Source organism: Ammospiza caudacuta, chromosome 16, assembly GCF_027887145.1.
Source record: "Ammospiza caudacuta isolate bAmmCau1 chromosome 16, bAmmCau1.pri, whole genome shotgun sequence".
Classification (NCBI taxonomy): Eukaryota; Metazoa; Chordata; class Aves; order Passeriformes; family Passerellidae; genus Ammospiza; species Ammospiza caudacuta.
Window position 1 is genome coordinate 12,212,821 of NC_080608.1, and position 10,897 is coordinate 12,223,717.

Here is a 10,897-nt window from a genome sequence, read left to right on the forward strand (position 1 = left end):
GCTTTGCCTGCAGCAGCTTCCAGGGCTGAACTCCCACAGCCAAGAGAGAAGAAACAGCCCCTCAATGTGAGCGATGCAAAAGCACCAGTGGGAGTGGGGCAATGAGGGTCTCCAGCCCCCCACAGCCCCACAAGGGCCACATGGGCAGGAGCAGCCACTCCATAATGCTGTTTTTGGAGGTGTTACACAATGTCCCAGAGCACCCAAGGGTAACAGACCCCCATGTCCATGCTGGGCTGAGGTCACACTGAGCCCAGCACCAAGCTGGCTCCAGCATCAGGGCTCAGCACAACCATGGCCAGAGCTCAGCCAAAAGTGAAACTGCAAATGTGGAGGTGAAAGTCCTGCCACACCCTACCTAAACAGGCACCACGGGTTACCTGGCAAATCTCCTGGGGCGAGCAGGGACATGTTCAGACACTCCATTTCTTTTCCCGATTCACTGCTGAGCCTCCCAGCTGGCAGGAGCGCAAGCAAAGGGATCATTTCAAAGCACTTAGAGGGGTAGGGTGGGGTCTCCTGGCAGATGCTGTTCCTGGAGGAAACGTGGTGAGACTATGCTCCTGCTTTGCAGGTGGGAAATTGCAGCCCCGCACAGGGGAAGGGTTTTGGTGCCTGGAGCCTGGTCCTGACCCTGCAACCCAGCTGAGAAAGGCCTGGGCACCCAGGGATTCACACAGCACTGCCCCAGGGTGTCCATCAGCCTCACCCCAGGCTGTAGCAAAGCTGTGTTTAGAAACCATCAGAGGGGTTTGAAAAGAAAATAAAATGGGAGAGGATATCTAGAGAAAATGGAAGAAAGAGAAGTTAAAAAAAAAAAAAAAAAAAAGGAAGAAAAAGAAAGGGGTGGGGGGGAAGAAAGAACACAAAAGCCTTCCATACATTTTTTGTCTCTGCCATCATGGGCACTGGGACTTTTGGGGGACACACTGGTTTTCCTCACAGCCCCAGCCCACACTCAGCTCCTCATTTTTGGGCCACAATCCCTGCCTGGAGGCCACGCTCTTGGTGCGTTCCGTGACCAGCCTCAGCCATAAGGGGAACCAGAGAAAGTCAGAACAGGAACTTCACCAACAAAACCCCAGCAATTCCATGGAGCTGGGCCGGCTGTGCAAACCACAAACGTGGGTGACAACCTGGGGGTGAGCAACATCCCCTCCCAGGCAGGCTGAGCCCCTTGAGCCCCAGCCTGGAGGAGGAATGCCAGCCCCAAGTCAGCCCCTGCTCCACACACAGACATTTCCAGTCAGCTCTTCAATGCCTCACACACAACTTTCTGCCCAGGGCTGTGATAGCCACAGGGTGGTGGGTTCTCAGTCTGTGAACTGATTTTCCAGGGAAGACAAAGACTTTCAGAGAGCAGCTTCCATCCTGTCTGACCCTCCTCACTCTCCCATTGCCTGAGGCTGGCAATGAATTGTCACCACCCTGTTACCCCAAGGCTTTGTGTTTGGTGCTGCCCATCAAAAATTTCACAAGTCTTTTTTGAGGACAAAAAAGCCATCTGGAGCAAGGAGTGATTTCAGGACTCTGATGAGGACCAGGCCAGCAGAGTAATTATTTCAGGCAGTGAGGGGGAATAACCCAGTGGGCATTCACAGGAAGCCATTCACCACCAGCTGGGCCTCATCTCACAGCTCTCAGCCCCAGACCCTGCACAAAGGTTTGGGGAACACACCCACATTTCCCACCAATCCTGAGGTGATACCCTCAGCAGCACAGGACCAGCCCTGGGCAAACCTGAGGGGAAAGGCTGAGCCACAGGGCTAACCAGTGACCACTGACGGTGTCTGGGGAGGGAGCACAGCCCCTGAACAGCCCCATGCCCTCCACAGGACGAGCATCCCTGCCAGGGCGACACAGGGTGGGCAGGCAATCACTCAAGACAAGCCAGTTGGTTGAGACCAGGGAGTGTCCAGAGCCAGGAGATCCATCCATGCCACTCTGACAGGAGGGCCTTTCCCTACAGAAAGCCCCAGGACATGAGCCAGGAAGCTGCTCTTTGCTGGGGCTTTGGTTTCTCTTCCTCATTCATCATTTCCTCTTTGGGGTTATGCATCAACACAGGAAACTGCTTCAAAGACGTCAGGTCAACTAAGAAGTCAAAGCAATTTTAACCTTTAATTGTGCAGTGAGCCCAGGCACCAGCTTGCCCATGGCACAGCACTGCCAGGGCAGCACATGGCACAGGCTGGATGCACAGCAACTCAGTTTAGCCAGCCCCGTGTGCACCTGCACGGATCCAGCTTCCAAGGACTAAGGGTTAATAGAGCAAATCCACCTTCCTGTGGAGCAGACACCTTCCCCTTTCTACATGTGGTAGAGGCTGAACCAGCCTGGACCAGGGCGGGCAGCAGAGGGAGTCAGTGGAAACACGTCCCCCTGCACTGACAGATGAGCAGAGCCTGCTGAATTTTTGCTGCAGCAAAGGTCCTGTGTTGGATTTCTGATATAGAGCTCTCCCCAGATGTGCCCCATCAAACAGCCATGGTGATGTCCCCTGGGACAGAGTAACTCACATGGAACACACAAATCACTAGACTGGAAGAGACTTCTAAGATCACTGAGTACAACCCAGCCCGAACACCTCAACTTAACCATGACAGAGTGCCACATCCAATCTTGTACTAACTGTGGCGTTTCATCGTGTAAAAACCATTACTAACAAAATAACCCAACACCAACCAACCAGCAAAATAGCAACAAACATACTAAAAACCCCACATGCCCTCAGACGTGCCACACCTGCGTGGCCAACAAGAACAGCAACAGCTTTCACAGCATACAAAGCCTATCAAAAAAAAGAGTTGGAGCTGTTGGTAACAGTGCCCCATTCCCTGTTCCCTCCTCTCTCCTGCCCTTTCCTCCTTCAGCTCCATGTTGGCTGAGCTGCTTCTGGTTTCATATTTTTGACACCTTCTCCTTGTGGAGTTCAACCACCACTTTAAGGACAGGAAAAGTGATCTGAATGGCAAATGGTGCATGTTTAAGGCAGTAAGGGAAGTTTGTTCTAATATTTTCCATGGCCACATATAAAATAACAAATAAATCACTATGGCTGTGCCAAGGGAAATGCTGGCTTAGGAACAGATATCCAGGCAGAGAAAGGACTTTTTCCAGAGAAAGGGGAAGTGATGCATTAAGCAACATTTTGCAGAAAATCCAGCAGCAGTTGCTCGTTCCCAGTCCAGCTTTCTTTTCCAGGAGATGCAAGAGGTTATGACTCATTTCAAAAGCAGCTTTTACTATATGAAGCCCAAGACCCCTATAGCTTTGGAGCAGCCAGCCTGGTTCCCCCTCCAAGCCAGAGGCCTCACTCCACAGCACAAGCCATCTGTGGATGGAATTACCTGAAGCCCCTTGGCTTCTGAGCACACCCCAGTAAGGAAACACAGAGCCAAACCGAGGTTTAAGAGAGCTTTAATAACAGAAGGTGCTGCGCTGGTTACAGACGACGTCCACGGCGACCGCCCTTCCTGCGAGTGCTGTCGGAGGGGATGGGGGTGACATCCTCTGCAGGGAGAGAATCCAGAGCACAGTTACCTTCCAGAGGCACCCCAGACACCACCTGGGCACAGCCATCACCCAACACCTGGACACCACAGGAGCTGCACATGTGCAGAAGGAACTCTCTGCGAAGGGATCTAGGAACTTGCCACAGGCTGGGTACTGAGGGCTTTGACGCTGTGCAAGCAAAAAGTCCCATCTCCCATCCCACTTAAACCACGCAGCCACAGCAGTTCAAAAGAAACACAGGACGTTTGAAGAATTTTCAGCATAACCACCACCACTGCATCTTGTGACTTCCCCACAAAGTTCAGGAGTCTCCCTACAACAGCTGGAGAACTCCATTATTACTAAGTCACCGAGACCAACAAGGTATTTTTAGGTGCCAGAACAGCCATGTGACATCAGAGGAGGAGCAGCAACCTGCTCCGAGCTGGGGTTTGCACTGCACACAGAAACCTGGGTTCTGAGTGCTGCTCTCACCACCTACTGGTCAATTTAAGGATCTGTTTACATGAAATTCTTTCACTGACGCCATCTAAGTGACCACGAAGAAAGACCCGAAGTTAAGATCAAGCAGAGCCATCATTTCACTAAATATTCCCTTTTTTCCTCACCAATGCGGCCAATCTTCATTCCAGAGCGGGCCAGAGCTCTCAGGGCTGACTGAGCACCGGGTCCAGGAGTCTTGGTCCTGGAGGAGAGTCAGAACCAACAACCCCTTTAATGACCCAGAAGCTGAACACAGTTTACAAACAGCCAGGAATATGAAAGCCACACTTTCCCCATACCAAACCACTCTCCTGGTGTTCCCCACCCATTCACCACCAGCCCCCACAGCCATATCCCCATCGGTGCCCCAGCCCTGCTGCTGTACCTGTTGCCCCCAGTTGCACGCAGCTTGATGTGCAGGGCAGTGATGCCCAGCTCCTTGCACCTCTGGGCAACGTCCTGGGCTGCCAGCATGGCTGCGTAGGGAGAGGACTCATCTCTGTCTGCCTTCACCTTCATCCCACCGGTCACACGGCAGATGGTTTCCCTACAGAAGGAAAAGGTGATGCTCAAAACAAAGCCATTCCTTGCTCCTCCCCCAAATCAGAACCTATTATTTCCAATGTTACCAGATCAATAAGCCACACAGTACCCTGAACACCACCTTGATCAGATGAGCTCACCAAGCCACCCAGTTCATGTATATGCACCGTGCATGAAGCTCAGCAGAAACTCAAGGATTTGGTGGAACCTCTTGCCAAACCCATTTTCTGCTTTCACACCCAAAGTAGCTGGGCACTGCAGGGAGGTGATGCCTGTCCCATACTCACTTGCCAGACAGATCAGTCACATGGACGAAGGTGTCATTGAAAGAGGCAAAGATGTGGCAGACGCCAAACACATTCTCTCCTTCAGCAACCTGGGGTCCCAAGCTGATGACCTGCTCTTCCTTCTTCTCCTTGCCCTTGCGAGGTGCCATTTCTGAGCAACAACAAAAGACATGTATGAGTGTCAGCAGTTTCTCAGCATTGTTCAAGAATTTTATGAAATTCCTGCTATTTCAACCTTTTACCAAGCAAGAAAAAATGAGTTACCACTGGCAAAACACAGGTACATTTCTTATAAACCCCTTAATTCCCAGCTTTGCTGTATCCTGGCACGCAGGTCATCATGTACAGCTGTTAAGTGGAATCTCTCCTGCCATGGCAGCTGATGTCCCCAAGTCCCAACACAGCAGTGCACAAGGGAGCTCATTTCCTTGATAACCAGCAATGCTGAGCATTTCCCTTTGTTTAAGTGGGTTTATGGGAAGAAAACACCAAAACAAACAATTACACAGACCCGGTATTGTCAGTAAGCCCTGAGTCTGCAGACCTTTAAAGTACCAGCTTGGGTTTTTCCATATTATTGGTCTCCCAACCACATCATTAGGACTAGCCCAGCCAAGTCTCCTGCTCCCGAAGCCCACCCTCAGAGTTGGCAGACAGCAGGAGCAGCACTCGGCTGTGCTCGGTTTGATGGCCGCGGATCTTGTGCATCCGCTCCCAAGCGCAGAAAAACGGTTCCCTATTGCCCTCTCCTGCCAAACTCCTGCTACAGCCGGCGCTCTGCACAAGGGACATGTCCGGCCGCTGCACCGAGGTACCCAACCCAAACACAACCCAGATCACCCTCGGCCGTGCCCTCTCCACCAACTGCCCTGAGCACTATAACATCGATTTACAGCAATATCTGCGCGGCCACTTCCATAGCACCACATCCCCTCCTCGACCCATCCATGGCGCACGGGCTCCACGGACAGCGCTCTCCCCAGCCCAGCGAGGCCCGCAAGGAGCACCGAGCACGCAGCACACGCTGTATCGCCGGTATCGAGCTGCGAGCCACGAACGCGCCGCGTTTCACCGCGGCCCCCACCGCTTAGGATCCGGGGGAGGGCCGGCCCGGGGCCCTGCAGCCCCAGCCGGGCGCTCCGCTACTCCAGCCCGCGGCTCTCCCGCGGCCCATGGCCCCGCTCCACCGGGCGCGCCTGCCCCGCGCCCAGCGCGCTGCCCCGCGCAGCCCCGGTCCCGCGAGGGCGGGCGGCGGGCGCGGAGGCGGCGGCGAGGCGCGGGCGGGCGGATGGCGGCGGATGCGGCGCGGCCCGGACTCACCTGCCCGTCTGCTCCGGCGGCTGCCGCGGAAAGGAAGCGGCGGGGTCAGGGGGCGTGGGTCACCGCCTCACCCGGAAGGGATGGCGGGAGGCGGCGTGTCCGTTGCCGCAGGCGCAGGGCTGTGTCCCCATCCCAATCCCGATCTCTCCGGGTCGGGCCAAACCGTGACCGTCCCTCCCGAGGCCGGGCCGGGCCGAGCTGATCTCTGCGGTATAGCGCGGCCGCCTCTGCCCCGCACACAATCAATTCTCCCGCCGGCCCGACCTCCCCAAGATGGCGGCGTCCCGCCCGGCTCCCTCCCCAAGATGGCGGCAGGTCCGGGGGTGTTTGCGCTCCAGACGGAGTCGGCCCGGGAGAGCTTTGGAAACGAACCGGTTTAAAAAACAACCGGAGGGAAATGTGTGTAACTCCAGCAAGCATTCTGCTTCCCCCCGGCCACGCCGCTGCAGCCGGCTGTGCCCCGGCTCGGCTACAGCCGGGTTGGGGCGCAGGCCTTTCTCCCTCGCTCCCTGTCGGGGCTGAGCATGGTGAGGGGTCCTGGGGGTCTGCAGGCAGCTGCTTGTCCCCGCCGGAGCCCTGACTGCGAGGAGCTGGTGGGGAATTCACCCACAGGGGGATGTGTGTGGTGGTTTAATATGTGTGAGTGGCGTATTTTGTCAAGGAGCTGATGGGAGAGGTTTCAGTCACGGTGATTCTCTCAGGAGCTCTGGCAGCGGATGGGAGAAGCAGAGACTGCAGCTGTGAACCATGAGTGATGGTGCAGGAATACCCTTGAGCTGTGATGGAGGGGATTTGTTCAACTTCAAAAAGAATGTCAGTTTGTAAAATTTTACATAAAGGTAGTCCAACAAGGCAATATTTTCTGTTTCCAAGTGATTTAATAAGTGCTCAGGAGGGTAAGGATGGGGAACACCAAAAACCTTCAGAACAGAGGCACAACAAAATTGAATTTATAGAGCTGATGAAATGCTTCCTGGGCATCATCCTGCCCTGCTTCCAGCTGCTCCACCTGGTGCTGGGCTGCCTCTGGAAAACACAGAGCTCTGAGCCACATGGGCTGGGGTGTGAGTGACAGAGCAGGAGCACCCATGGTCCCTCCATGGGAATGCCTGACAGAGCTTCAGATCTGCATCCAGAACTGTGCTCAGAGTGGGCTGGTGGAGGAGAAGCAGCTGGACAAGGGAGGCTCCTTATAACAGCACTGCTAGCGAGGCTGCGCAGTCCAAAGGCCTGGAAACATCTGCAGGGAGGGTCCAGCACCTCTGCATCACTGAGAGCATTTGGTGCTGGCCCATCAGAAATGTCTGCCTCCCTTCTCATGCCCATCTCCTCTGCAGCTGTGGGGTGCTATGTGTTTTTAGGGTAGCATCCACTTGCCCATATTGCTCATCCAGATTTCCCATACCTTTTCCTTCCTCTGGCCAAGCATTCCAGGATGCAAACCTCTGGGCTGCCAGCAGGAAAAAGAGATTTGATTCTGAAGGCTCCTTGTCCGGCTGCACCGCCCCCACTCTTGCTGGGACTTTTCCCTGGGAAAGCTCTCTGTGCTCAGGGATGCCACTGTAACCCCGGTCTTGACCCTGTGAACACCTTCACTTGCTCCTGTGCTCGATACACTTTTGCCACTGCATCAGGGTTCTTCCTGTTTGGATATTGAAGGAGAGGCTTTTAAAATACACATTAGCAGAGCTGCTGTAATTCTAGCCAGGAGCTCTGGTGGCAGCGGCCTGATTTGGAGGAAAGGGGAAGGAAAGAGTCAGCAGCAGAGGTCAGCCTGTGTCAGGGCATGTGTGCTGTGGGTGCCCTGTCTGAGGAGGAGCCTGGGGCTGGTGAGGTGTGCACAGGCAGCCAGGCAGGCTGGCTTTGTCCCCACGGAGCCACATGTGCTGCTCTGCCTGTGACAGTCCTCCAAGAGGACTGTACGAGACTATGGATATTCCCCCTGGAACAGATGCAAGCCAGAGGCAAAGAGACAAGCCTCAGCTTATGGGCAACAGGCTGAAATAACCATATGAGCTGCTAAAAGAATTAACCCACTGGTTCAAAATCCTGTGCTTCCCTCAGCCCCAAAGTTGCTGGGAGACAGACTGCTCCACTGTGCAGGATGGAGTTTTCTCCACTCCCTGGGACACATTCTTCCCTTTCACTTTGCCTTGCACTAGTTCTGGTGTGTCTGCAAGGGAGCTGCCTGCCCTGCAAAATGTTCCTGGGGCTGGAACGCCAGCTCCAGCCAGGCCGTCCTGCTGCTGAGGACAGCGCTGAGAGCATTCCCTGGCTGGGATGAGAAGGGAGGGGCTTCCAGCAGGGGCTGCAAGGATTGCGTCCTCCAGCCTGGCTGAGAAGGATGCTCAGGCCACTGTGGGGTTAGTGCCAGAGATGATGTGTATTTGCTTTGAGAAATCCCCCAGATTTAGTTCCTTAATGGGTAATTAACATTCCAGCTGCTCCTTGGTAATAGCCTCTCCAGCCCATGGGAAACCCACAGACATGGTGACGCTGCAGGCGGATTTCATAACTCAGCTGGTGACTAAACAAAAAAGGGCAGGCAAAGGGGAATGCTGCTCCTAACATCTTCTCCTGCCGGGCTTTGGCCTTGGGGTAAACTGGTTCAGGCTGAGTGGGGTCAGTGGCAAGTGACTGGCCTGACCTGCAAAGGCCCCAGCTCCAGGCTTCCCACAAGAAAGAACTTTTGGTGCTCAGATATCACTGCTTCCATGGCTGTGAGTCGTTCCCATGAGCCATGGACCAGTGGCCTTACTGGTGGCCTTGAAACAGAGACTGGAACTGGAAGAGGCCAAAATTCCCCCTGCAGCAGGCTGAACCCCAGCTGTCTGCCTAATAGGGAGCAGAGTCTGCAGTTGGGGCTCTCTAACAGACCCCTCAGGATGGCATCTCTCCTCTAACAGCTATGGCAAAGAAACATTCAGGGTCCCAATTCCATCATTCACAGGTGAAAAAAAAATCCCAAACTTTTCCATTTGCTTTTAAGGCCATTTTTAGTTTCAAGAAGGGCAGTTGGTGCATGCACACATATAAAATGATGTGTCAGAAACAGGCGTAGGAAGATTAAAACAAAAATCTCTAACACTGAAGTTAAAGCACTTAAGGAATTGGCAGAGACTTCAAGAGCGAGTTTCTGGTCCTAATGAAGTTGGTGGAAGTGCTGCCATGGACTTCAAGGGGACCATAATGTGGCTGTAACTCAGTAGGGAGCTGGAAGTGTTGATTAATAAATTGGAAACAATGCAGAGGAAAGCTGCTGAACTGCTTTCTGACAGATGTGCTGAAGAAGAGCCTGTAGCTTAAAGCACGCAGGAAAGGAATTGGTTTCCTTTGTGTTTGCAAACAGAAGACAGGCAAGAAAAAAAAGCTACCTGATACTCATGTAAAATGGCAAAGCTGGTATTAATAAATCCCAGTGCGTTTCTGAGCAGTTTTCTGTTTCCAGTGAGTCTTTTTTTCTTAAAAAAAAAAAAAAAAAGGTATTCACAAATGCCAGACCTAGAAGACCTAGAATTCAACAAATTCCTTTTTCTCAGAAGAAATTATTCAGTGGAAAACTTTACCGCTTGAGACTGTGGATTCTGCAGATTGTTCTTGGAGTTTGGTGCGTGCCTTTGATTACTCATTGCTGGCTTTTTGCTCAATGATTTGTGCATGAATCTCCTCTGGCGGAGGTTAGTGTGGCCTCAGGATGCTGTTCCCAGGGGAGATACTTTTTTCAGGCTGAGTTTGCAAATCATTTAAGGCTGAAAAAAAAAATAATCCCTTTAATACCCTTTACAGCAGTTCACAGTTGAAAAACTTGCTGTTTGTCCCTTTTTGTTTTCTGAGCTTTCAAGTAACTTTGGCATTTGAAGAATATTCAGGGATCTTCAGAGAAAATGCTTGTGAGGGAAGTGAAATGTTTAAGGATAAGAAGTCTTTGACTTCAATGAACACTTAGAAAATTTCCAACCATAATAGTCTGCCATTCTTTGTGTCTATTTCCCTTCAATTTCCTTTCTTGTTTTCCTTTTGTTTGTTTATCTGCTTGTTGCATTTGATTGAAATTGCTTCCTCGACTCTTGTTCAGTCGGAAGCTCTCCCAGGGTATGCTGCCTTAACCAAACCGAGCAGACCTTCTGCCACATATCATCCCCACGGGCTGGACATGAAACTTGTCCCCATGGGCTGGACAGGGTTGTCTTAATGCACCACATCCCTTCTAACGTGGGCAGTGAGGCAGACCTGGGCGGCTCAAGTGGGTGATTAACTCTGGACCTGAGCGTGTCTCCACATGCCGGCACAGTCGCCAGCAGCCTCCAAGGGCAGGGCAGGAATGGAGCAGCTAATTTCCCCCCTCTCTGAGGAATGAAGGGAATTTTGTGTTGTGTGCATGCAAGTTGGGGGCAGCCAGCCAGTAACTTGGATGTGGCCCTTGAGCTTATCTTGAAGACAGGGAGGAAAAGCTGAAACGATGTGATCCCAGCACCCTGAAATGATACCTGGGTTCTGCAGATGGGCAGGAGGCTGGGGACAACCTCAGGTTTGACCGGCCTTAGAAATCTGACACAAAGGGTGTGTGCACACTGGGGGAAGGACGAAAAGGCTCTGGGTAGGAGCCTGACACCCCAGCTACACCAAACACAGCCTGGGCCATACCCTTTGGACACCCCATCGTGCTCATCCCGGCAAACAGTGGGAACGTGAGGGCCTGGCGGGAGCATCGCCGAGCACCACGATCATCGCAGGCACCCGGGGCGCGG

The 10,897-nt window shown here is 53.1% G+C and overlaps 1 protein-coding gene across 1 annotated transcript; it reads right to left on the minus strand.

Moving 5' to 3' along the window:
* Positions 1 to 3,404: 3,404 nt before the first annotated feature.
* Positions 3,405 to 6,252, minus strand: RPS14 (ribosomal protein S14). The gene is made up of 5 exons (XM_058815376.1): positions 6,150 to 6,252; positions 4,830 to 4,980; positions 4,385 to 4,546; positions 4,125 to 4,201; positions 3,405 to 3,513 (listed from the first exon to the last, which is right to left on the minus strand). The coding sequence occupies exons 2-5, from the start codon at positions 4,976 to 4,978 to the stop codon at positions 3,446 to 3,448; spliced, it is 456 nt and encodes a 151-aa protein (XP_058671359.1). The 5' UTR covers positions 4,979 to 4,980; positions 6,150 to 6,252; the 3' UTR covers positions 3,405 to 3,445.
* Positions 6,253 to 10,897: the final 4,645 nt, after the last annotated feature.